The sequence below is a fragment of the Cynocephalus volans genome, chromosome 2 (assembly GCF_027409185.1).
Source record: "Cynocephalus volans isolate mCynVol1 chromosome 2, mCynVol1.pri, whole genome shotgun sequence".
NCBI lineage: Eukaryota > Metazoa > Chordata > Mammalia > Dermoptera > Cynocephalidae > Cynocephalus > Cynocephalus volans.
The window spans coordinates 44,331,872-44,359,488 of NC_084461.1; the positions used below are offsets into that span (position 1 = coordinate 44,331,872).

Here is a 27,617-nt window from a genome sequence, read left to right on the forward strand (position 1 = left end):
TGAACTATGTCCCATCAGATGAGGAGTGGGGTGTAGGGGGCAAGGAAGTAAGGAAAACACTGTGGGCAAATGTCAGCAGGAAGTGTCGTCTTGTCCTCTCTCACTCGGGCTAGCCAAGTCATCTTTTAAGACCTGGCTGAAATCCTGCCAACTTTTGAAGCCTTTTCTAACCACTCTGTCTCACCGTCACCTCCCCTGCTCCAATTATGTCAGTGCCCTCCATGCATACCACACAATGTGACACTTGACTCAAAGCTATCTTCTTTCATTTGCTGCTGTTTCATTGGTCCTAATCCCCCTTCCATCAGATTTTGGCTCTAAACTTCAAAACCTGTAATTCCTACAGGTATTTAATTAATTAGTAAACAAACTAACATAAAGGCTGAAAATATAGAATTAGGTTATTTGCCACAATTCATACCAAGATACAAATAAGGTAAGAACACAAGGCAGAAGATAGATTCACATCTTGGCACACTTTTCATATTTTCCTACTTTTCATATCCATCTGGAAGTTTTCCAGGTATTCAAACATTGACCCAACTCTGAGTAGCGTATCTCACGGACCTGCCTCATAGCACATCCATCTGAGTAGCCATGATAGTTAAGTCAAATCCCATTGCTGTCTCAACATTAAGTGGCTAGTCTGTCTAAAAGATTAACTTGTAAAATATATTAGTTGGCAGAAACGGCTGGCTGGTCAGCTCTTCTGGACCTGAAGCACGAATGTGTCTCATGTATCTTCTACTTTTTGACTGTACTTCAAACCCTTCTGCTGCCCCCCACTCAAAAATTCTGCTTTCAGAGACTTTCCTTCCCATCGAATAGCTGCCATGGGTCCCTGGGCTTTCTTACTATTGGGCTCCCTTTCTTATAATCCTTTTCCCTGATGCCTTCAGGTCCACACAGACAAGCCAGTGAGGATCATTCATCATTTCATTGCTTGGCAATAACAGTGTGTAAGACTGTATCCCATCTTCACAACTGTGAAAAGGGAATTTATAAAGCATATGGTTTCTATTATTTATTGCATCAGGTGTACACTCCAGTTTAAGGTTAATAGCATAAAAAATTGATATATTGCCCATGAGACTTATATATCATTTTACCAAGCTGCTTAAAAAAAAATAACAGTATTTAGCATGTATACTTTGTCCTAACTGGGGTCACCTCCTCACTAGTGTTTCCTATGTATCATTCTCACCACTTACTTTTAGCTCATTTGATTCTTTTATATTTTATCTATCACTGTTGGCCTCAAGTCATTGAAGCAGGAAAAATTATACAACATCTCTACTAGATATTTTAAAGGTAACATGTACATTAATGTTTTTGGAAGTATATTTAACTTTTAAAATACTGAAAGTAATAAAATAACACAGATTAACTCCAAATAAGGCAGTTAATGCTGTGAATAGCACCAGATATTCTCTCTCAATTTTGGACATGTGGCTGGTGGACTTTAGGTGAAGGTAGTAATTCTGATAGTTTGGACACTGGCTACTGACATCAGCTTTTATCCCATTTTTTTTTTTCATTGTCACTTCCCTGAGTGGTTATTATTATAACTCTTCTATAGAAGAGGAAACAGAGGTTTAAAGAATTTAAGTAAATCACCCAAAGTCACAGAGCTCCTAAACCATGGAATTAGCATTCAAACCAAGTCTGTCTGCTTCAGACCTAATTGCTGTAATGTTGCATGCCTTTCCCCCTGGAAGCATCTAGAAAGTGCCAGCACTGTACATGTTCCCCTAGAGTTTCTCAGTCAATCCTCACAATAACAGTTTGCATGGAAACGGAACTTACAACTGCATGGAAACAGAAAGAACATGGGCTCTTATTTCAAAAATACCCAAATTTTATTTCTGACCATGTCCTAGCTGTGTGAACTAAGGTGAAGTATTTTATCTCTTTTATTTTAACTCATTATCTGAAAAATAGGATAACAATATTCACTCACCAGGTTTATTGTAAAACTTGTAGAAGTCAGAGACTTTCCAATAAGGCACAGTAAAGCAGGAATTTTTCTTTTAAGTTCATTTATAATAACATTTCTTTATAATATTTATCATAGCCATTGTGTATAACATCACACTTGATGCAGATGGATTTTCATCCAGAGTAACCTCAAGGGGTTTGTTTAAAGAAAACAATGAAAGGTGCCTGAAGAAGAATATGATAGTAAATCAAGCACAGAGTTGCTCTGAGCACATCATTCACATACAGGTAAGGCTCAGCATCGTACCTTTTCAAATCCTTTCCTCTCAGGGACTAATGAATGGTGAAAGTCTAAAATGGAAGCTTATGAGTTAGAAAATACTTGCCCTTCTAATTAATGCCTTTCTTGTCTAATTCCGTGAACAGGAACCATATTTCTTTTATGCTAGTACTTATGGTCACATTCTATTACTACATAAGTTAGTAGCATTAAATTTTATTTGTAATTGTAACTAGAAAGACTAAAAGTAAGATTCTTTGAAAAATCAAAGATACAGTGCTTTTTAAAATATTGAACAGGGAAAACTTTCAGCTGGCAATGAATTTAATTTTAACATTTTCCTGTTGGGGAAAATTTTATTTATATTTAAGCTACTCAAAAGGATAATTTCCATTGTGGTTTTCACTATTAAATTTAAGTGAACATAGGTGAAGGATGGTGGATTATGAGGTAAAAATTATTTGTTCTAATCTTATGTCATAGTAACTATCGTTCACATTGATTTTGAAAATCTCCCAAGTAGGAAAAATGCTTCTCAGGAGAAAGCTTGCAACAGGAAATTTATTTTATAAGTTATATGAATATTTCCCCTCAGAAACCACATACTGATATTTGAGAGTATAATTTACTCAGGAAACCACTTTAAGAGCTGTCTGAGTACTTTCCTAGAATATGGTTCTCAGAGTTTAAGGTGCAAAAGAATTGCTAAGGAAACTTATAAAATGCATATTCTGGGTCCCACCACCAGAAGTCTAGGTTTGAAGGTCCAAGGAATATGCAACTTTAGGGGGCACCCCAGATAGTTCTGATGTGAATGAATGGTACAGAGATCACACTTCAAGAAATGCTAAGGGTAGGAGTTGGAAAAACATAAAGTCAGTGGTTAGATGGATTAGAATTAGCTGAGTTGTTTAATTGTTCAATTTGAAAATTTCTTGTTTGTGAGGGCTGGACTTATTTTGCTGTTAAGGCCCCAATTATACAGATTCTTTAAAGGAAAAAAAAAAGCTGTCTTTCATTCTCTCCCATCCTGCTAAGTGGTGGATGAAATTACACACATAATCCATAGCAGCAAAATGAAGACAGCCAGGCTGTTCTTCTTTTTAAAAAATCCTATTTACTATTCGATGTCAATGCCAGTTAAAGTTTGTCCTACGAGCCAAGCCTACAGCCAGCTGAAGAAATATTTCCTTGGGGTCAGGGAGCTGTCTTAGTAGACAGGCCCCCAGAAGGGCTCACGACTCAGGAGTAAGTCCTGCCTGTGAATGGACTAAATAGAAGTTGAAGATACAGCTCTAAAAAGAAGGCAGATTAGAAGTTTAGGTTTTATCATTTGTGTAGCCATGGCTCTTGACTGACCAGAACTGGGAAGAGGTCTGTAAGCAGATTGCTAGATGACTTTAGCAACCCTGTTTTGGCATTTTAACATTTTTCATTAGACAGGAAGTCTCAAAACCTAGAAAGGCCTTGTGCCTCTTGGAATGCAGGAAATCCTCTACCCTCTATACTAGAGGCAAAGTGGAGAAGTTGTACTTGAAGCTGGGCAGGGTTGGCTTTAATGACTGCTGAGGGAAACGTGTCATTTTTGTATGTGCAGGGGGCAATGCAGCTCCTAACAGCCAACGTCGGGGAGCGCAGTGGAGGCTGTGGAAATCACGTTATCTGGTTTTGTAGAGAACAGTCACAGTCTGACTAAGGAAGAGGCTTCTCGTCCATTACCTGACAGCCAGCCTTGGGCACCTGCCCTTCCACGTCATAATATTTCCTTTCAGAGATTTGGTCAGGGCACCTAAAAACTCTTAAGTTTTGGCTATAGGAATTGGAAGGACGTAGCCAACAACCTAAGAGCCAGGTACTGACACAGGAGTCTTTTGAGCATCAAAACTAGACACATCATCTAAATATTTACAATTACTTGTGTACAAATAATGAGAATATGAAAGAGCTTAACTAAGAATCGCTACTTCAGATTTTTACTGGACCCAAGTCTCTTTAAGTTTCTTGGTAGTAGGGAGGCTAAAAGAAGAATTAGGACAGAAGAGAAGTAGCAAGAGTCTTGATCATTCAAAACAAGTATATTCTACATAATTGAGAGTTAACCATGGTCTTAATTGCAAACATATTTGTGTAAATTTCTTGTTTTAAATCTGCGGTGCCCCAGTAAACTGACTGTGTGTGTGTGTGTGTGTGTGGGTGTGTGTGTGTTTAGAAGCCCTCTGATGTTGTCAACCCTTTGGATCTGCGTGTGGACATCAGTCTGGAAAACCCTGGCACCAGCCCTGCCCTTGAAGCCTATTCTGATACTGCCAAGGTCTTCAGCGTAAGTGTGGCTTCCCCTTCCTGGATTTAGACTGACTAACAAAGTCAGAGTCACTGCAGTAGTTTTTGAAAGATACTTAGGATGTAGCCTTTAAATTCTTAGATTTCTAAATGAATTACAATTACACATGTATAGAGTTCACTGGTACATAAGTTCCACGAGGGCGGGGATTTTTGTCTTTCTTTTTCACTGCTCTATTTTCAGCTCCTAGAGAGTGCCTGACCCACTGCAAGTGTTCAAAAAATGTGTTGAAGAAATAAATAAAAATAAAGCAAACACCTTGTGCTCACCAACCACTTAAAAAATAATAATATTGCTAATACGTATGAAGCTCATATCCACCTTCATCCAGCTCCCCCTAGGCAAATCATTATCGTGAATTTTGTGTTAATGAATATTCCTAAAACATTGTTTGGTTTTGCATGGTTTTGAACTTCATATAAATAGAATAATAGTGTATGTATTCTTCTGCAATTTGCTTTTTTAACCCGAGAACAAATATATTGATTTGTTTTCCTTTCTTGCAGATCCCTTTCCATAAAGACTGTGGTGATGATGGACTTTGCATCTCTGATCTAGTTCTAAGTGTCCAACAGCTGCCACCTGCTCAGTAAGTTTTACTTTAAAGCTCAGTGTAAAATGTGAAAATAAAAGATACTCTAGATTACTTTATTACTTATTAAATGAGTGTTTAAGGAGTTTTTTTTTTTCTACAAAAGAAACATTCATGACTGGTAAAGACCTTTAAAAACTAAAGTTTCTATTTCTACACTGCACAAAGGAGTAAAACAATAAGAAATATAAAATTATTTGTATTTGAATGGTTCTTTTCCCTGCAATGTAATTAAAAACAGCAAAGAAAATCCAATAGCTTTTTCTTATTTATTGTCAGTATCATTTTAATTTGAAGATAGTTTATTATTAAGCAATTTTCTCAGTATTCCAAATACTCATAGGTCTAAAGAGTTTACGAATGAGTGAAGTTTATGAACTGGCCTTTTACTTTAATGACTTTCCCCCCTTCTTTTTACTTTTAACAGAGAACAACCCTTTATTGTCAGCAATCAAAACAAAAGGTTAACATTTTCAGTAACACTGAAAAACAAAAGGGAAAGTGCATACAACACTGGAATTGTTGTTGACTTTTCAGAAAACTTGTTTTTTGCTTCATTTTCCATGCCGGTATGTGATGACAGCACCGTTGTGTTTCCTTCTCATTATCAATTACTGTCTTCTTTATGCTCAATCTCCACTCCTCCTAGTTGTCTGAATCCTGCATGAAGAAGCACCTTGATTGGTCTTAACTTGGTGGCTTCCAACTAGTTAAACCACATGAACATTATCTGACTCTGTATCTAGGCCAATTGTGCTTCACATCTTGGGTCAGTTTTTCCTTTCCATGAGATTTGGCAGCAGTAGCTAGACACTCCTGTAATTCTTCTCGAGCCTTCTGTGTGCCAGGTGGCTGTGGTTCGCACAGATGCAGAGCACTTGCTCTGGGACGTTTGAGTCCTACAACTGAGCCCAAGCTTTGTGACCACAGCTCTTGCTGCTGCCAAGATGATGTATTCCAACAAAGCCAGTTGATCACATAGACTTGATCACTGTACCAGGAACATACTTGACCATGAGTGCCCCGGTCCCTCATCTACCGCCAACCAGTGAAGAGACAAGAGGAGAAAAGGAAAAGCTGAGATTTTCCAAATGAGCTACTTGAAGACAGAATTAAAAAATGGTTTCATCCAGTTTAAAGTTAAAGTGAACTTAATAGATTTAGAGTTCTAAACCTATCCTGACCTTAGTGTTTAAACATACTGTGCCAAATGGCAAGTTCTCATTTTAAAAAGAAAAAACCTAAGGAAAACTAAAACAAATTCTTTAATTATTTAAAATATAGATAACACCAATATATGATTCTGTTTTCTTCTCTTGAAAATATAAATTTCAAATATATTGAGAGAAACGTATGTACTAAAGACAGTGTTTTTGAATATTGGATTAAAACTACTTATGCTTCTAAAATATGAGAACTTTGATTTCCTTTTGGGAAAAAAATTCCAGTATCTAATCTCTTCTTCAGCTTGTTGGGTGTCCTGGTTTTCTTTGGGGTTAGCAATAAATATAGTATGTTAGCCACCCAGATAGTGCAATATTTTCAAGTCTTGAGGAACAATAAACTATTTCATTGTGAACCAACCTTACTGCTAAAATGTCCCTGTACATCTTTCAATATGTTGTGCAGACACCTACATTATATACTGACTGATCATTGTTGTTTCCTTGGTCTTGTTCAGATTGATGGAACAGAAGTCACATGCCAGGTTGCTTCATCTCAGAAGTCTGTTACCTGCGATGTAGGCTACCCTGCTTTAAAGAGAGAACAGCAGGTACAACTTGTATTTCATTCTCAAATCCATGCTAGCCCTGCCTCAGCACACAGGTTAATTTACCAACATAACTTTTATTAGGTATCATCATTTCATAGACATCACAAAATAACTGGCTGCATATTTAGAGGAATTTTTTCCTTAAATTATAAACAAAAGTAAGATTTCCCTCATGCAGTTCATTCCAAAAAGCATACAATATGGAAAGTTCTTTTCGTCTGAATATATTGACCAACATTGGTAAAAGTGCTGTGCACAGAGTCACAGAGGTCATTTGCTAATACCTGGCAAGCAAGTTTCACATCAGCACAAAACTCTTAAATTCAGACAAGAACATGTACCTGGAGAACTTACATGTGTCAATTGAAAGTTAAGCTCTCCTAATTCTGAAGTGAGGCATGCTAAAGAAAAAGGAAGAAAAAGAGAAAGAGATATTCTACCAATTTGAAAGCTTAAGGTATATAAAATTTAGAATCAAACTGGAGCAAGTCTACTTTTATGAAAATTTTTTTTTCATGTTGACCCCTATAGATTGATAAATTTTAATTTTGTGTATAGGTGACTTTTACTATTAACTTCGACTTCAATCTTCAAAACCTTCAAAATCAGGCATCTCTCAGTTTCCAAGCTTTAAGGTAATATATAATGAAGTCATATTGATGAGGGATGGCTTTTATATATATTTTTAAGTAATTTTCTAATGTTTGTTTCAATAGTGAAAGCCAGGAAGAAAACAAAGCAGATAATTTGGTCAACCTCAAAATTCCTCTTCTGTATGATGCCGAAATTCACTTAACAAGGTAGGTGAAGCAGTGCGTAGCCTCTAATCATTGACACCACTCTGGTTTATAACACATTCAGTTCCATTTACTCATTCTTAACTGAAGAATTTGGATTAAAATATTTCCCCCTTGTCAACTACAATAGATGTCCACAAACAACTTATTCTCTAAGAAAACCTTGTCCAGCTCTTGAGATTTATTGATTGAGAGCAGCACCAGAAAGGCAGAGGAATAACCCTCTTGCCACATGCCATGGGGAAAGTCCTCTGCAGGCCCTCCCAAGCAGGAACTGCAGACCTCCCCAAAATGTTGAAACAGAAGTCTTAAGGGCCCTGAGAGGTGCCAGCACTTTCTTCTCACTGCCTGCTTTCTACAGTGCACATAAGAGCTCAAGCAATATCCCTGTTCCTGGACATTCAAGCCCCAAGCACAATGCTTTGCACATAGTAGGTCCACAACAAATACAAATCTAGTCACAGACTGTCTGGTCAGATATTGAAACTAGATCAAGTCTATCATGAATTGTTCAGAGGGACAGGTGTCTTGGGAAGTAGGCAATATGCAAATACCACAGGTGCCACTAGGTTGATATCACCTTCACTCACACTTAGAAGTGAGGCAAGGTCATGGCAGAGATGCAGTGGAGCACAGCTATGCACGTTCATGGGCCGCAGGGGATGCCCACCTCCAAGCCTGGAAAGCAGAGTTTTCTACCTATTGTTTCCCAGCACAGACCAATGACCCCTGAAAGACACACTATGGTGTTTTCCCAAGAAGTTCAGTGACAGATGGTTTCTCTAACTCCCATCACATCACCCCAGCCCCTAAAAGCATGGAATTTGTAGATCATCCAATAGATCACTGAGGAAAAACAAAATGGAAAATATGTCTTCATGTCTAGAGCTTGAGACACATGAGAAAAGATGAAAAGAATGCTTCTGTTCAAGTGAGTTGCAAACAGCACAACCAGAAATTAAATATAATCCAAATCATCCATCCCTGAAAAACTCATCAGTAACAGCAGCTTCCAAAGGACCCCCACTTGCTAAAATAAGTAATTGAAGACAAATGCAAGCAAAGAGATTGATATTATTACCACATTACCTAAATTTTTTTCTTCTTACTTACATTGATGTTTTTCTTCTCCTAAACATTTTTAGTTAATACAGCCTTTTTATCATTCCACTCTCCCACCATGGCCAATTTTTTCATATATTTTCACAAGAAATAAATATAAGATTCAAATGGGACTTCACTGTCACTAATTAACATCTTAGCTATGTATTTTTAGGATGGTAACTTGAATTCTAATATATTCTAATGTTCTCTCAAATACATCATGTCGTTTTTAACAATGTATTGTGGAGAATTATAAAGAACAAAAGCTAAAGTGGCGCCTAATCCTACCTCCCAGAAAACCCAAACATTAAGAAAGATACACAATGAGAAGTGAAGTCGTCCCTCCCCACCTTCCCTGGTGCCACTCTCCATAGAAGAATAACTAGACAGTTTTCATAAAATCTTCCAGATATGGGGTTTGCTTATCTACCAGGCTCTATGCGTGTAACATACACACACATGCACACACACAAACGTGCACACACACATTTTACTTACCCAAAAGGAATGATAAAATATTCTTCTGCATCTTGCTTTTTATGTACTCTTAGAGAAGTTTTCATATCAGGACATACATATCTAACTTATTCTAGTCCTGGCTGGATCATAATTCATGTGAACTAATCCAATATTAATGAGATATTTGGTTGTTTTGCATTTTTGTTTAACTATCACAAGCGATGCTGCAAAAAAAAATCTTTTAACAAACATCTTTGCAAATGTTTGGAAAAAAGCTCTACCCAGTTATTGAATGTATCCCTTAGCAACAGCTTTCGTACTGTATAATTGTGTAGTTATATTCTACAAATATGATGGGTGGAAATAGATAGTATTATTTCTGAAACAGGGTTCTCCTGAGTATGGCTAACTGCTATTACAAATGTATTGACCAACACTTAAGTAACTGAAGGAACACTTTAAGTAAAAAGTGGAAAAATGTCAGATCTCTTTAAAAAGCAAAAGCAGAACATATTTATCAATTTAGAAATTGGCCCTATTTAGGGGTTCACACAAAGATCTGGAAGGCACAGGGAATAATTCATGCATGCACAGCCAGGCTTTCTGTTTCAAATCTTAGTCAGTTTTCCCATTTTCCATGTAAGGCTGATAAATCATTGTTTCCTCTCATATACATAACCTTGACAAATACCACATCTATTCAAGTCTCCCTATGACATATTTTCCTTTTGAGAATTTGGAAAAAGTTTTTTTTAGGCATAAAAAAGAGAAAGACAAGCTTTCAGTAAAGAAATTTAAAAAAAAATCTATTTCAGAAAATATCCAGCACAATTTTTTTTAGGAAATAGAATCAACATCCTATAATTAAGATAAATTGTCCAGCGGGGAATGAAAGGAGAGGATGTGCATAGAACCTCTCAGACTCCTACCCTCACCACTCACCCCCCAACCCCAACCCAAAGAAGCTACCCTCGTTGAAATCCAGCCTTGCAGCTCCAGAAATGAGTGAAGAGAGGGGAGGTCTCCAGTTTCATACTACTCTGAGTGGTCCTATGGAGGTTCCCCTGACCTAGTCATAGATTTGCTTTCAGACCTCAGTTGGCAGTCCCAAGCAAAGAGGTCAAGGTCAGTCCAATGTGTTTAGGGCTAGTCTAATAAAACTTCTGGGTCAGCCACAGTGGTTGAAACAGATTTGACCAACCCTAATTCACACCTAAACTATTAGAGTTGGTTTGGAACTAGAGAAGAATAGGAAGAAGGATTAACAAAGAAAATGTACGCCAATTTTATAGGTTTACAGTAAGGAATACTGCAAAAGGTAATACCCAATATCCTATCATTATATTTCTTCCATACAAAGTGGAAAATCCCTGGCTTATAAATTCATTCATTGAGTCAGCAAGGACTGAGTGTTCACTGTGTTAGCTTATCAGTCAATAGAATGGCAATTTTGAGAGGAGTTCTACTATCAGTTCTAAAGTAATACTTTTGTAGTTACTTTAGAAACTTGACAACTGATAAACACAAAGCAGAAAGTCGGTGAAGGGATATGGTTCTAAAGGAATTCGTTGTAATCTCAGAAACATACATTGGAACATAAGCCCAGTAAAAGTAAACTGTTTTATTTGTAATTTAAGCTAGAAGATACTTAAATAAAATAAACGTTTTGCTTTAAGAACAAAACTAAAATATTTGGCCTTACAAACATCATCCAACAGATCCACCAACATAAATTTTTATGAAGTCTCCTCGGAGGGGAATGTTCCTTCTACTGTGCACAATTTTGAAGATATTGGTCCAAAATTCATCTTCTCCCTTAAGGTTGGTATGCCTGTGCTAAGGATGGCAAATCTAGGAGAAAGGGGAAGGGGAAAAAAATGAGTTTGGGAAGAGAAGTAAAAAGAAGTTGAAGTACACCAGTGGTTCTCGAACGTGTGTATTGAAGTTACCTGGAGGGCTCGTTGAGACACAGATTGCTGGGCTTCATCCCCAGACTTTCTGACTCAGAGATCTGGGATGGGCCTAAAAACCTGCATTTCTTACAAGTTCCCGGGTGATGCTGATGTTGCTGGTCCAGGTGCCAAATTTTGAGAACCACTAGAATAGACCATAGATAAGTAAACAGCTGGGCTTTGTGAATCATTACATTTTCTGGGTAAGGGATAATTGATATGTTTTAAAGATAAATGTTCCATATCAATCAACAGAGCATTACCCTGATGTACCATTCTGTTTTTGTACATTTCCTACTAGTCCGTCATATGCTTGCAACTCTGCAATTTTGTAAGTTAAAAAAAAAAAAAATCTTTAAAAGAATCTTGATTTGAGATTCAGATGCTGGAATTTATAAAATGTGGATGGTATCTGGCAATCACATTCTTAATGGGACATTTAATTAATTGGTATTAATAATGAAATAACATTCATGGGGACAGTAATTAGTATCAGCCACTGTATCAAGTGCTTTACCTATGTTACCCCATTTAATTCCCAGATCAGCTATGAAGTGGGTACTATTATTTTTCCTAGGGGTGTTATTTTAAATGCTTAACAACTAGTAGGGCATGAGCACTGGCCATTAGAACAGAAACCCCACCGGTGAGCACAGATGCTTACCAGTGCCCTGTACCATTCCTGCTGAATATCTGGTTATTTTTATTTTACAAATGAGAAGACTGAAGCATAGAGAGGTCATGTTCCTTGCCCAAGCCACACTGCTAGTCAGTGGCAGAATGGGACCCCACACCCTGGCAGCCCAACTCCCCACAGAGTGTTTTCAACCATTTCTACCACATCTCTGAAGTCACAAATCATTTACCCATTAAAGCTGTAGATGTTGAGATTTTTCCCATGAGACACGATGACCTGAAATGTGATTGTAAAGTAATGACTCCCTTTCATATGGACTCAATCTTACCACTTTATAGTTGCCCCTCATCAACACAGGGGTTATAGATCACTTTCTTTGCGTTATATGCATCATATAACAATACCAGCATGTTTTATTTCTTATGTAGGTAACCACAGGAAGCATTCCAGTAAGCATGGCATCTGTAATCATTCGCATCCCTGAATACACCAAAGAAAAGAATCCACTGATGTACCTGACTGGGGTGCACACAGACCAGGTAAGGATAACAAAATTGCCTATAAAAATAACCATTTTCAAGTTGGGAATAACCCATGAAGTTGGGGTGATTGTGTCTGACATTTTATAGATAGGAAACAGAAGATAGCCCCAATGCATCCAGGCTGCCAATTAACTAGCAATAATTTCATATTAGAAGCAGAGTATTGTTACAAGAAAACAACTGTCTGAGTCTAGGAATTTACAGATGGCAGAATTTATTCCAAAAGCCCTGTTTTGGCCAAGTGGAAATATGACTTTGTCAGGGCCCTCTTAACAGAGAAGACTGGGAAGTGAGAGGTTGGACCTCCGGTTGTAGCAGGTCTACACTGCTGCAAATTGACAGCTAGTCTTCAAGCAGCTAGCCTGGGCTTTCACCCAATGACACTCAACCCTGTTCATTTTACTCATCCAGATTGCTTTTTAAATAATAGTGATGCCCACACCCACCTCAGGCTATTAAATAAGATTCTCTAGGGATAGGGCTCCCACACAGGTATCTTTCTTTGAAAGCTCCCTGGGTGGTTCCACCCTGCAGCCTGGGCTGAGCAGCACTGCTCTAGCCAAACCCTTTGACATCGGCTCACCCTTAGTGTAGCACTTGGCTGGTTCTACAGTAGTGTTGTTCCCGTAGTGTGCACAGGAGACAACAGGAAATCAAAATCCACAGAAAAGAAGCCTGAATTAAATCACTCACCCTTTATTGCTGTTGCAAATTTGTCTCATCACATATGGACTGTAAGAACCTAGCCCACTTCAAGTCAGGAAGACTTGAATACCTCAAGGTTTACCTTGGTAACTACAAGAAGTCTGGCCAGGTCAGTGCAGTTGAAAGAAGGCTAACAGCCCCTCCCCTGCCCCAACGGATGACAGCAGGATTTCTTAACACATTGGAAGGAACATTATAAGCCATTTTGCTCCCTAAATCTGGTTTTGGTGTTCTTCTCTGTAGGCTGGTGACATCAGTTGTAATGCAGATATAAATCCACTGAAAATAGGACAGACATCTTCTTCTGTGTCTTTCAAGAGTGAAAATTTCCGGCACATAAAAGAACTGGTGAGAACAAGTTAACATGAAAATGTCCTTCAGGGATGTGTTTGCTTTACCTGGAATCAAGGCACTTCTTTTCTCCTACCAGCTGATGTCATAGAGCTTTCTTATTTCACCTTTGGTGGCTGATTACAAATCAAGATTTAGAAAATGCATGCTCAAATCTAGGGTATTAGAATTATTATTTATGCCATGACTTATAAGACTGCATGTTCCAGAGTTCATGATGTCAAAAGGACTCGTGTAAAACTAGTGTGTTTCTGCATTGTGCGCTTTGGAAACACTGCAAAGAGCTGTGAGGGAACAGGGCACGTGCTTTAGAGTTGAAGTCCCTTATATCCCCCTTCCACATAATCCTGATGTCTTTTCTGTTTTTCAATATTTTATTATCTCCTGCTCCCAAGCTGTGCCCTCTTCTTTGGGAAACAGATTAGTCTAGTATCTAGCATGATGCCTGTTTAATAAGTAAATGTTTAGTGAACAAATAAACCCTAAACAAACCACAGCTCTCTCCTATAAGCAATATTAAAATTTTCCTTGTTTTCTTTTATTGAAATTGCTTTATTTCTTGAAGGATGGGAAAAAGGAAAATAGGAAGATGAAACGGTGTTTCTTTTAATGTGCATTAATCCACATATAGATTATATGTATGGTGGTACTTAAATGAACCACGCTACCTTTTAGCCTTTGACATAGGCCAATGTCATAGACTTTTTAAATTAGACTTATTTTTTAGAGCAGTTTTAGCTTCACAGCAAAGTTGAGTGGAAGTACAGAAATTTCCCATATACTCCTTGTCCCAACATATGCACAGCCTCCTCCAATATCAAAACATTGCACCAAAGTAGTACATTTGTTAGAATCAGTGAACCCACATTGACACATCACTATCACCTTAAGTCCATAGTTAACGTGACCGTTCAGTCTAGGTGTTGTACAAATCTGTGCTAGGAATTTTGATAATGTTTAATGACATGTATCAACGATTATATTGTCATACAGAGTATTTTCACTGCCCTAAAAATCCTCTCTGCTCCACCTATTTATCCCTCTTTCCCCCTAGCCCCTGGAAACCACTGATCCTTTTACAGTCAACTTTTTTTTTTAATCTAAGGAATGCACCTTTATCATTAAGTTTAATGACTAAATTATACTACATGTTGTGTATGTTCAATAAGTTCCTTAACTAGTATATTCTTGATATACATGAGTTATTTACAGTTCTTTGATTTGGGTTTTTTTTTTTTTTTTTTTTACTCTCATAAACAGTGCAATAAATGGGCTTGGTGTACATTGTCCCACTTACTTCTGATTATTTCTAGATATGAAATAGCTGGGGCAAAGGGTTTACACTTTTTACATTTTGAGACACAGTACCAAAATCCCTTGAAGAAGGGTTATATCCTCTAATAGTTCATGAGATTGCTTGTTTTCCTAGATCCTTCCCAGCTCTAGGTTTTATCTATCTTTGTAAAATTTTAGCATTTATTTTTAAAACCCATACTAACCCTCTCTCTTTTAACCTTGACTCCACCTTATAAGAACTGCAGAACTACTTCCTGTAGTAATGTTACCTGCTGGCTGAAAGACCTTGACGTGAAAGGAGAATACTTCATTAATGTGTCTACCAGAATCTGGAACAGGACTTTTGCAGCAGTACGTATGAGCTCTATTTATTCAATTTATCAATAGCAAGGAAATGCAGACCCCACTGTCAAGAAGTTCTTACCCTTTGACAAAATTAGTATCCTGACTAATGTCAGCAGTGCCCAAATATTCCAGAGCTATTTTACCTTGGAAGACATTCTGCTTCCTTCCCTTTGCAGTGCTTGTCCGGTGTGCCTGTGCCTCAGAATCACCTGGGATGCTTGTGAAAGTGTCCACTTCTCCAACTCCATGCTGCCCTGCTACATCTGTAAACATGGTGTCAAATCCGCCTCTGCTGTCCTTGGCTACAGTGGCCACCTGTTTTGTCTCCATCCCCATGCTCCTTGCATTTCCACCCTCCCAGTTTCCTCCACCACACCCAAGTCAAAATGCATGTGTCTCTGTCTTTCTCCTTGAGCTCTTAGCTAATTGTCTGATCGATCTCATACCAGCTAGTAGATGAATCTAGTGTAAGAATCCATCTTCCTATAGTAGAGCCAGGTAACCGCTCTGCTCTCCTGTTTTACCCTTTCTCTGATGAAACAGGACAGTGAGCACACAACTTTTTAAGTCATTTCAATCACCATGAAAAGTTTATAGAAAGTGCCAAAACTATGTCAGTGGTTTTTTTCTAAATGTCAGGTGTGAGTATACCATAGTGATATTTGCTTTTGGCAGGGATTTTGGTAGTCAGAATTTCAGTCTGGCATGAAAAACTTAAGGATAGAGAGAGAGGCCTTCTTAAATCTGACTGCTTGAGTGGCCAGCCACTTCTTTACCAACATTGGCCCTGATTGAGGTGGCAGAATAGAAATTAGTCTGAAACCTCCTGGGAGCCTTTGTGGCTCTCGCTGTTTTTTTTTTTTTTTAAACAAATAAATCAATTCCCAAGTTGCTTAAAACCAGATTTTACTCCCTGTTTTTTCACTATTTCATGATCTCTCCAGTAAACCCCATTCCCTGCTATGGAGTTTTGTGTAAGATTAGAGAACTGTGCTCCCTCCAAACTTGTCCCTAGAGTCAAAATATAAGCAGTATTCTTGGATAAAGACGTAATACAAAAAGGAATAGTGGAAGGTTAGAAAAAAATACAGAATTGGGGGAGTGGGAAAGTGAGGAGTGAGTTTCCTTTTCTCTTCCTTTGTTTTGTTTTCTTGTCAGTTGCATTTGCTTTCACGCCTTTGGGGCAATTACAAATCCTATAAGATGCAAAGCACTCCATTAGTTGTGCCACCTTCTCTCTGCTGCAGTCTCGTGCTCAGTTTTACCAATTGGTCCTTGGCCCCTTGGCTTTGAGGAACAAATATTTTCATAGCGAACTTTGCCAACTGGGAAGGAAAACTGTTGCACATGAAAATGCAATCACGCCAGCTCTGTAAAACACATTCGGTTTGTCTTGAGTTTGTTTAAGGCCAGATCATTGTAACTGTGAGACTTTTTAAAGTACCTTTCGATGGTCTTCAGAAGCAACAGTTTCATTCTGGGAGCAAACTTCTTGGGAAGTGTGTTTTTTATGCTTTTTCAACATGGTCATGACGGTTAAATAGAGCAAACGCCCCTGAGAATTATTGTATGTCAAGTCCTACACATCTTCCTCCTGCATGAAGGGTCAGATGTTTATATCTACCTTATTTTCACCTATTTCATCAGCAAAGTGGATGTTTCTCAGACCACCTGGGAGATCCGGTATGAAACATGGATCTCATTTCCTATATTAGAGCCCATTAGGTACTGCCTTCTGTTGCCACCCTTTTTCTGATGTAATCCCAGCTAACTTAACATTTCAAGTAATTTCTTCACAAAGTGATTGCTCAGGCCTCCACACTGATGGCAGCGCTCGCTGGCTGCCATTTGTATGGAAAAGCCTTGAGGAATGCTAGCAGGTGTGATGTTTCACTCTGCCAGGTGTGTGTGGTATGCACACCTCTACTTGTTAACCCTGCAGAGTACTGTGGACCTGTGAGAAGGGCCTGATTTGGGAGTGTAGATACATGAGGATACTTCAAAAAGTTTCAAGGAAAAATAGAATTAAAAGAAAATACAAATTTTCCACGAACTTTTGGAATACTCCTCCTATCCATATTAAGAAAAATTCTTCCATCTGTGGTCTACAAGGACTATGCAACCAGCATTCACTTAACTGCTACTTAAACCATTATTGATATTCTTAATGTTCCCCTGATTAATACATGTTTAAGAGACTGGTGATCAGGGTTAACTTCTGATGCAATCTTCCATCTTGAGAAAATTAAAAATAACCAGAGACTGAGCCAGTGGAAAGGAAATAAATTCCTCACGTTTTGGAAATACATTCTTTCTTTCTGGCTCTTAGATATAGTTTAGCAAGTTACCTCATGGATTATATTGAATCTTATGCCCTAGTAACCAGAAAAACTGAGTCCTAGTAGCGAGAGCACATGAAAGCAGCTCTAAAATCTGAGCGTTGTATTCTATTTCACAGTATTCATCAGGCCCAGTATTTGCATTATGGAGAAAACAACAGTGAGATATAGACATCAATAATGTTTCCATTGAAAAATAGATTATATTTCTGTAACTAGATCAAGGAATGCATATAAAGTTATTTCATATTAGGAGGTTACTAGTAACATTAGTGTAAAATGCACATCCTTCCTATATGCCTGTCCCAAATCCAGTATTATTTAATTGAAACACTTAGATTAGGAAATCTGAAATTATTACTAATGTGATATCACATACCAAAAGGTTCAGAGTGTCTGCTGCTGACACGCGTGGTCAAGTTCAAGTGTACTTTTAAACAGTATTATTTCACACACATAGACTCAGAAGGAAAATTCCCTTCCCTTTTTAATGTTGGTTTTCCATTCCATTATGTAATTTAAGTTCAGGTAAGTATATAAAAATACCAAGTCTGCAATTTTCTCTCATGTCTCCAACTTCATTAAGTTTTTAAAAATCTGAACCGTGATCTTTCCCAGTTAAAAACATTCATTTTTAAACCCTTGTTTTTCAACCCTATTTTCGAATTCACATCACCCAGGGAGATGTTTTAACCTGCTAATGTCTGGACTCCACCCCAGAGATTTGGTTTAATTTGCACAGCAAGGCCCAATCATCTGCATGGTTTAAAAGTTCCTCAGGTACTTCTCTGGAGTCCTGTTACATAATGCCTGTTTAAGCTCACAAAGATTCTAGAGTCTTCAGGATTGGCATTTGCTCTTATCACTTTCCACCAGGAAAGAAATAAATCATAAACATGTCAAGTTTTCTGCATTTACTGCTGCTAGGATAAAATTCATTCTTTATTCTTATGTTCCAGTCGACTTTCCAGACAGTACAGCTGATAGCAGCTGCAGAGATTGACACCTATAACCCTCAGATATACGTGATCGAAGAAAACACTGTTACGGTGAGTGCACCACATCTCTCCCAGCAGTCATTAGAGTCTAAAATAGGCATTTCATTTCAAAAACCTGGAATAGTCTTTCTTCTTACCTACATGTATGTCGAAGCATCTTACTGAAACTCGAGAAATCTGACATTTATCACGTTGAGTTCTGGCAAGGGTGCTTGCTGCTCAAAAAGTCCAGTGATATACTTCCCCTCCTCCATGCCCCACATGTTGGCAAAGTTGGCTTTCCTAGAAGTGATGATCCAATGACAGGCACAACAAAACAGGTTCTGTCTCGTTCGGGACTCCAACGTGTCCCATCTCCTTGCCTAAACCAGCACCACCAGCTCTTCCCTTCTCGTGCTTACACACAACCATTCAGATCTTAGGCCATGAAGTCTAAGTCATGCTTATTTAAATCATAAATTGTATTTTTTAAAAGAGAAGTGCTGAGGCATGCTTAATAAATAAGGCATTTGTTAGAGATTTTTTAAAATAGTGCTCCTTATAACTCGACACTGACACTGTATGACATGTCCATTCATTAGGTCTTACATTCTAGAAAACACTAAATGCTCTCCTTGATTTAAAAAAAAAAAAAAAAATGTACTTTCACAGAAAACAAAGGCTCTGTGTTCCAAGAGCTGGCACTGGACAGTTTTCCTCTGCACTGAAACTCTAGTTAGAATGTGCCATATTTAGATATAGCAGGATTTCCATGCCCTGCTAATCTGCTGGCAGAACCCTGAGCATTCTCTTCCCAATGCTTTTGTTAGGAGTTGGAAGCCAGTTCAAGACTCTGACCCCAAGGCCAGCTTTGCAGTTGGCCTCAGTCCACTGCTTCAGTCCACAGACTTGGTTAAAAAGCTGGTGAGCCTGCTCAATGCCTGAGAGTAGAGCTCACAGCACTGCTGTCCCACTCTTGTCCCAGGAAAAACGAGTCCGCACAATACAAGATGCTTTTCTGCCTCTGGCTTAAGAGCTTCAGTAAAAGCCCACACCCTCTCTGCAGAGTCTGGGGCATGGAAAACCAGAAATGGAGCCAAAGAAGATATGGACTTCAAATTCAAAGTGCTATGAACTTAGCCCAGAAGAAAAGTACTATAGATTTTTTAAAAAGCTCACTTTATAAAAAATTTAGTGTTCAAACAATATGTGAAACTCTGCCAAAGTCTTTGTTTTGTAGAAAGCAGTATTAAATATATTAATTGAAAATTCAAATTAACAATTTTAATGAACCTATTAGATACTTCTTTTCTTGGTTTTCTCTGAGCAATACTAATAATAGAAGCCAATTATTGCTTAATTGTGTCTGTGAAAATATTTTTTGACTCCAAACAATTATTTGGATAATTTTTTCAATAAGATTTTGAATCTAAATAATAAATTGACACATCCCTATAGGTAGATAAGTGTTTGTTATATTTATTTGAATCTCAGGCCCACTTAAAAATCTGATCCACAAAATTTTGTACTTCCGGGTCCATAGGGATCCATGGACCCCAGATTAGGAAGCTCTGGAATACAGAGCGGTAGGTATAGGACTGTCATTAAGCAATGAACTATATAAATGTATAGTTACTTTATTCATAAATTTAGAAAGCCTTATTTTAGCTCCTGAATATATAAGTGAGAAGAAATATAGTCACCAAGGCCAGCTTCAAGTTTAGCCCAACTCATAAATTGTATGACGAAAAGCACCTTCTCTGCCACTGTAATTTAATATTAAATCAAGTAAATAATTAGATATTGTCCCCTTCCTTCGCTCCAAAATGCAGCTCTTTAAGAATATTTTGTGAAGGAAATGGTTGAGACTCTTTACCCAATTAAAAAGATGACTAATATGTAATTTTACTGTTAAAACTCTTAGGGTAGTCATTCCATTACAGTGTCACTGAGATTGCCAGAAAGTAAACATAAAGAATCATAAATAGCCTCAAGGACAACTTTATCACTGAAAAGGTCAACCTGAGCCCAGAGATATTAGTCCTACTTTTGCAAGAATTGATACCAACCTTGAACGAGATTTAAGTGAAATCAGCATTTTAAAAGCTGGATACAAAGTTGCTGCTGCTGTTGTTTAATCACAGTGGAGTGGGGTTAATTAATTAGTTCTGTGACTTCCCTCCGCAAGGCTGTTGGCTTTTACTTGATGATGCGAATGTATGCCAGAAGCTCAAGGTCCTATGTTTCATAAATAATTAAAGCATCTGAGATCGTCAGAAGTGACATAGCCACAAAATACTGATGCAATTAAAGGAGGGAAACTAGAAAACTTGTATTCTTTATCTGGATTTTGCAGGAGCATTTTCTCTAAAAGTTGTACTGCAGTGTTTGAGGAATGCCACCATGAGCAAGTCATGTTACCTTTCTAGAGCAATAGACCTTCATTTATAGGATTAGAGAATTGGACTAGACAATCTCACTTTTTTTTGGTGCTGAAATTGGATAACACAATTGTGAACATACATTTTCAGATTCCTCTTACGATAATGAAGCCCGATGAGAAAGCCGAAGTCCCAACAGGAGTTATAGTAGGAAGTGTCATTGCTGGAATCCTTTTGCTGTTAGCTCTGGTTGCAATTTTATGGAAGGTAAGAAAAGTTTCATATTTTAAAATACAGGGCTCCCCTTCATCCAGGGCCCTGAACGTTTTGCTCAGCTTCAAATAAGTAGACTCTGAAAAATTTAACTGTGCAATTCAGTTGAACTCTCTGGATAGAAACGTCCTCACCAAAGGGGTGATAGATACTTGGTCAGCTGTCTGCATACCACCCTCTCCAGAGCCTCAGGGATTCCCAGAGATGTTTGAGGGAAAGTGGACAGCAAAGTGGGTCAAAAGCACTTCACAAAATAAGCCATGGATGGTAACATTTTTACTTCATCCCCTTTGCAGCTGGGCTTTTTCAAAAGAAAATATGAAAAAATGACCAAAAATCCAGATGAGATTGATGAGAGCACAGAACTCAACAGCTGAACCATCCAGCAGATGTCACTGCAGTGGGGACTGGCAGCATCCCAGCCAGGGTTTGCTATTTGCGTGAATGGATTTCTTTTTAAATCCCAGTTTTTTAATAACGTAATAGGTAAACTAGCCTGGTATTTTAAGAGAAACTGCAGGGCAGTTTGGAATGAAGAAATCGTTGGGGGGTGGGGGGTATAAAGGTTAAAAATCTTATTTTATATGGGGAAAAAAATTAATCTTTAAACTGGCTGGTCCAGAGCATACGTTCTAATGCTCATTGTGTCAGAAACATGTAATGCTTCCAACATGACAATTCTTAAAGAAAAATATAACACTTTTTCAGATTTTGGGGGGAAAATGCTCTCTTTAGAATGATTGTCTTTAAACATCAGCAACAAAAGTGGATATAATATATATACAAGTGTATATATTATAGTGGGTACTTCCACTTACATAAATTATCATGAATATTAATGTTAACAAGAGGGGAAAAACCAACATAGGTTGTTTTTCAGTTTATGCTGCTCATCCAAAGTTGCCACAGTGGATACTTTTAAGGGATAATTTTATTTATAAACTAGGTAAAATTTGTCAGTGGTTCCTTTCAGCCGATAGCTGCCTCTTTAGAGTCCCTTTTGCTATAAATGTCAAAACATGCTTGAATAACTTATTGGCGCTTAAAGTATACTTCCTGCTGAGGAAATCTATATTTAAGTGGGGGTAGAGGGCAGCTTAGAGGCCAAGACACAAAATTTTGCTTAAAATCCATAACATAGCATTTGTTGTAAAATCCTACCTGCTGAAGGACCAGCCTGTGCCAGAGGAAAGAGGAGGAACTTTTAGGATGCACAACAGTTCACTTTTAGGACTTGATTAGTTGGCTGGCAGAAACCTAGTGAATTTTTGAAAGATGAGCAATTTCTTTGGCAACACTCTTTCTCCCTTACTGAACCACTCTCAACCTCATGGTGCCTCCACATTACAGAAGCCCTCAGAAGCCTACTTTCCTCTCCAGTAGTTGAAAGTTATCCACCTTCCTTTACTCCTTATTTAAATCACCTAACCCTTCAGGATGGCTCCTTTACACCACGTGTTAAGAGGAAAAGGTCATCTGTTTAATTCACACACTTGTGTGAATTGCTGTATAAACTCCTTAATTTCAGGGAGCTATTTTCACTTATTGCTAAACAAGTAAGAAAAATAAGCCCCAGTGAATTTCTAAATGTTGAAATTCAGGTGGTGAAAACAAGGTAAAGTAAAACAACATTTCAGGAATTTGCAAGAAGTTACAGAGGAGGCATTGGAAACCACCAACTTAGCACCTGAGCCCTCTGTGCTTGTTTTGTTTCCAGAGTACTTGAACTTCCAAGAGTGAATTTCACCTGGGCGAGTTTGTTCAAATGCAGATTCTTAGGCCCCAACTCTTAAGATTCTTCTTTGATCAGACTGGGATGAGGCTCAGTAATCTGCATTTTCAGAAGCATCCCAGTTCACACTTTGAAGAACACCATCCGTTTCTACTTTTTGCACCTTCTTTTCTCTATTTCTGAACCCACAAGTTCTCCAGGAGAGACTTGGAGGAAAAAGGCACAGGCAAGAGCAATGGAGACAAAAGGGTTATCAGACTAATACATACAAGCCTTTGGAAAAGTCCTCATTATAAAATGGAAGATGGGGTTGGAGCTCAGCAATGACACTTTTAGTATTTTCTATTTGCATTATAGGAAATCCAGATCATAGCCTTTTAAATTCCAAGAATTTGACTTGGAAAAGATGTCTGAGGAAAACAAATGTTTGCCCATGTGCCTATGGATGGCCTTGACTGCCCTCCTGGTCTGGCCTGTGCTGGCAGCCGGAGCTATCTGGACTGCTTAATGATTTCCTTTGTATCTGACAAAGCAAAACAAACAAGAAACAATACAATTGGCCATAAAATGTCAGGGGTTTACAGCAAAACACAGCTTGGTATTCTCTAGTTAGGTGTGCCAGAGCCCAATTCTTTCAACAGCTGTGTGGATTCACTGTTTCATTTCAACCAAAATTAAAAAAAAAAAAAAAAAAGAATGGAGAAACTGGCCATTAGGTTGATAAAGAGTATTTAATAAGCCAAGTAATTACTGTTTAATACTAGTTTTTCAATGTGCTATAAAAAGAATTAAGGCATATTATTCCTTTTTACTCTGTCTCACCTTCCTTAGGTAAGTACTAAGGTCAGATGCACACATTGAGTTTGAGAGCTTTGGCTAGCCTTGGCTTAGTTAATCAGCCTCAATTACACTGTTTCCATGGAGTAGTCGGATTATTATAAACTAAAAAATTAGCTACTTATCTCCACACCATTTATCACACTAGGGCAGGGTTTCTCAACCTCGGCACTACTTTCATTTTGGGCCAGGTAATTGGCCAAGTGTTTCGTTCTTGTTGGGGGCTGGGGGTCCTGTGCCTGGTAGCATGTTCAGCAGCATCTCTGGCCTCTACTGACTAGATGCCAGGTAACATCCTACCCCCTGCAGTTGTGACAATCAGAAAATGTCTCCAGACATTGTCAAATGCCTGCTGGGAGGAGTATTTCTCAAGCACTTTTAGGCAACTGTGAGTATTCACCCAAGAAATTAGGGAGGGAAAAAAAAACATTGTTTGAAAAAAGGATACATGTTCCGTACTTTTGTTTTAAAAGTAAGTATAGGGTTTAAAAGATGTCACGCTAAAATTTCCATTTCATAAATGGTATACAGACAAGGTCTATAGAACATGATAAAAACTTTGAGTTGCTTCATGCATGGATGCTATGTACACATTATAAAATAGTAACACAGAAAAATAGCTTGATGAAGAAACTGCATTGAGATTTAAAATTGTGCTTCACCCATGTTAGCAGCAAAATGAAAACTCCTAACTAGACTAAAATTTTTTCTAGCTGGCAGTGTTATTTTTTTAAAATAATGAAAGTTATGTATTAGCTGTGAAGAATAAAGAAAACTAAAGCCAATTTATTATAGTCACAATTTAGTATAAAAGTTAGTATAACTTTTACACTAAAAGTTAGTATAAAACGCATAATTTTATAATGTATTTATGTATCCTGATGTACAGCTATAAACCCACATATGAAAATCTCATAAAGTAAGACATCATTAAACAGAAGGCAGGATTCCTTAAACTGAACTCCCTGATCAACTTTTAATATTTCAATTTGCACACATTAAACAATTGTATATACAACTTTTTAGGACTATGCCCTTTATGTAAATTTAGGCATACCGATTTTAATCAATTTGAAAGATTACTTTAAACATCTAGAGGTGAAAGATAAACATAGGGGTAAGGTTTGAAATATATGAAAATAGTAACTACTTCTTTGAACTTCAAAGAATGAAAATGTAGCCATTATGTAAATATAAAAAGATAGCTTCATATGTACCTGATTTATTTTGGCAGATGAAGTCAAAATATAACTGTATATATTGCACAATTTTGTTAGAATTGTATATTTTTTAAAGAGTAAATTGTCTTGGATATTTTACTTCATAATGTGTAAGTCTTTGTTAAGATGTGATATGTTTGCTGTTTTAATTAAGAATGTTTTGCCTCTTTTCTCTCCACCAAAACTGTAAAAATGAATATATCCACGTTTGTACATCAAGTTGCACAATTCATCTGATTTCTGGGAAACAAAAATCAAAGTAGAGTAGTAATCAATATAAACCAGTAAATAGCTTTCTCATATCAACATATGCGAATCAAACAGAAAAGTCTTATTTAATTGTAAACCACTCTTTTCATACCACATTATTGAACATCATTAAAGTTGTTTTGAGAATAAATCTATTTCTTTGGGTTTTGATCTTTACAAGGTAAACATTTTACTGTATTTATCTTATGTATTCACTTTGCTTCAGAACACATTCAAGACTCAATTTAAGAAGACTGAAGATTTAACTAGCCACAGGTATCTAGTCTGTTATGTTTCTAGCAGGGACCATAAGGATGATTTGTAGGAGGCTTAAACTACCTTAAGAGTTTAGGGACTTAGTATAAAGCCTTGTTCCTCAAAGTGTGGCCCATAGGTAGGCAGTGACTACCTGGGAGCTTATTAGAAAATGCAGATCTCAGGTGCCACCTGGAACTATTAGTTTCAAATTGGGAGTTTAACAAGATCCCTAGGTGATGCACTTCCATGAAAGTGAGAAGCACTGCTCTACAGCACAGTTTACCTCTTGAATTAAAATACGGTGCTTGGAATAGAGAAGAAAAAAAAAAAAAATCAGCCAAGCTGCTGCAACGTGCAAAAGCATAGTCATCTGCATAGTTTGTTTATTTTGTTTTGTTTTTAATTTAAGTAATAAGCAGCAGGGTTGAAATATTTTTATTGTAAAGACTAGATATGCTGAAATGAATATGCTGAAATTATAAAATAAGATACACATCACGTTCACCATACAGATGGCAGATTAATGCAAAGGTGGGGAGGAATGTGCGTGTGTGCTGCCATTTCTATGGATACACAAGCATCTCCCATTCATTGATCAGATGCTCTCTCTCACGACTTCCTGCCTACCCCAGTTGTGGTGAGCCATCTCACAAGGCCAGCTTACTGCGGAGCAACCACCGATAACTGTGTTTGGCATATATCTTGTATTAAAATACAGTGCTGGAGAAAAAGAACATTAGTTGTTTTTCATTTTGTTTTGTCTTTGTTTTTCACAGAGAGGGTTAGGAAATAATGCTAAAGACCTGTATTAAAGCTACCATTTGTCCCATACAGTTAATTGGAAAGTATTATATTTAGTCACTTTTTAAAAATTCTTTTTACCTATTCTATATCACCTGTAAAAATATTACAAATAGCATTTTTAAAAACTCTTCCCTCATTCTACATAACTCTTAATATTTTAAAGTAAGATACAAATTAAAACTCTGGCATCATCTTACACAAAATCAGGGCCTAATTTTCAGTTCTACTTTAAAGAAAATGGCTACCAAACTGAACTTTTTGGTTCTATGCAAAATAAAATCTAAAGACTCGAGTTACTCATACTGTAGACCTGGCTCTACCGCCCTCTGCTGGATGATCTACTTAACTACATCAAACAGCTCACTACCAGTTTAAGAGATCTTTAAACCTGCTAAGTGCTCAGTAACTGTAAGATGTCATAGGATGAGAGTGTGGAAGGTACTGGAGGAGTAAAGTTGCAGTACCCACTCATTCGTTTAGCAAGATATTTTTTCTCATCTATAAGTGCTACACGTGTCAGGTGTGTTTAATTTGGGACACGATACTTAACTTCAAGAGCACTGGTATTCATTCAGCAAATACGTATTTGAGTGCATACTATAAGCTCATGTACTGGTTAGGCACTGTGGCGACAAAGTCTCTGATATCATGAAGTTTACATGTAGTGAAGGCAATAAACGTCTAGATGTAGTACATCAAGTACTATTCAGTACCACAACAAAATACAAAGCAGATTAAGGGGGCAGGGTTCCAGTTTTAAATAGGGTAATCAGGCCCGACCCCGTGGCGCACTCGGGAGAGTGCGGCGCTGGGAGTGCAGCGACGCTCCCGCCGCGGTTCGGATCCTATATAGAAATGGCCGGTGTGCCCACTGGCTGAGTGCCGGTCACGAAAAAGACAAATAAATAAATTAAATAAATAAATAAATAAATAAATAGGGTAATCATAGAAGGCTCTCTGAAGAGGTAACATTTAAACAAAAACTGAAATAAAATGAGGACGTAGACTATGGGAATATCTGGAGGAAGAGGAACCTAGAAAGGACAGGTAAGGGCCCTGTAAGGTGGGGATAAGCCTGTCACATACCAGCCACAGCAGAGCAGCAGCCTACAGCAAGATGGGAGGTGGGAGGCAGGCAGGGGCCCCATCATGTGGGATTGCAGGCCATGGTGAGTGAGGACTTTGAGGTCCTAGGATGTGATGAGCTATCAGAAGTTTCTGAGTGGAACAATGAAATGATATAAGCAGAAGGAAGTGTGGCAGGAGAGAGACCATCAGCAGTCCAGGAGTAATGAATGGAAAGCTGACTCTGGAAGTGGCAGTTGAGTAAGGAAGAAGTGGTTGGATTCAGGATATATCCAGGGATCTGTTTGCTAATTCTCCAATAGGTTCATTCAGGGGTCTGAGACCAAGACTCAAACTACTGGCTTCTTA

General features: G+C 37.8%; 1 protein-coding gene across 1 annotated transcript in view; it reads left to right on the forward strand.

Moving 5' to 3' along the window:
* Positions 1-21,460, forward strand: part of ITGA2 (integrin subunit alpha 2) — a 91,378-nt gene extending 69,918 nt beyond the window's left edge. Inside the window, exons 18-31 of the mRNA XM_063087591.1 lie at positions 2,075-2,226; positions 4,428-4,538; positions 5,066-5,148; positions 5,579-5,720; positions 6,833-6,925; positions 7,484-7,560; positions 7,642-7,725; positions 11,004-11,106; positions 12,303-12,413; positions 13,365-13,469; positions 15,006-15,119; positions 18,412-18,501; positions 20,961-21,077; positions 21,380-21,460. Of these exons, the coding sequence (XP_062943661.1) occupies positions 2,075-2,226; positions 4,428-4,538; positions 5,066-5,148; positions 5,579-5,720; positions 6,833-6,925; positions 7,484-7,560; positions 7,642-7,725; positions 11,004-11,106; positions 12,303-12,413; positions 13,365-13,469; positions 15,006-15,119; positions 18,412-18,501; positions 20,961-21,077; positions 21,380-21,460 (1,463 nt within the window). The remainder of the gene's footprint in view (positions 1-2,074; positions 2,227-4,427; positions 4,539-5,065; positions 5,149-5,578; positions 5,721-6,832; positions 6,926-7,483; positions 7,561-7,641; positions 7,726-11,003; positions 11,107-12,302; positions 12,414-13,364; positions 13,470-15,005; positions 15,120-18,411; positions 18,502-20,960; positions 21,078-21,379) is intronic.
* The last annotated feature ends 6,157 nt before the right edge of the window (positions 21,461-27,617 follow it).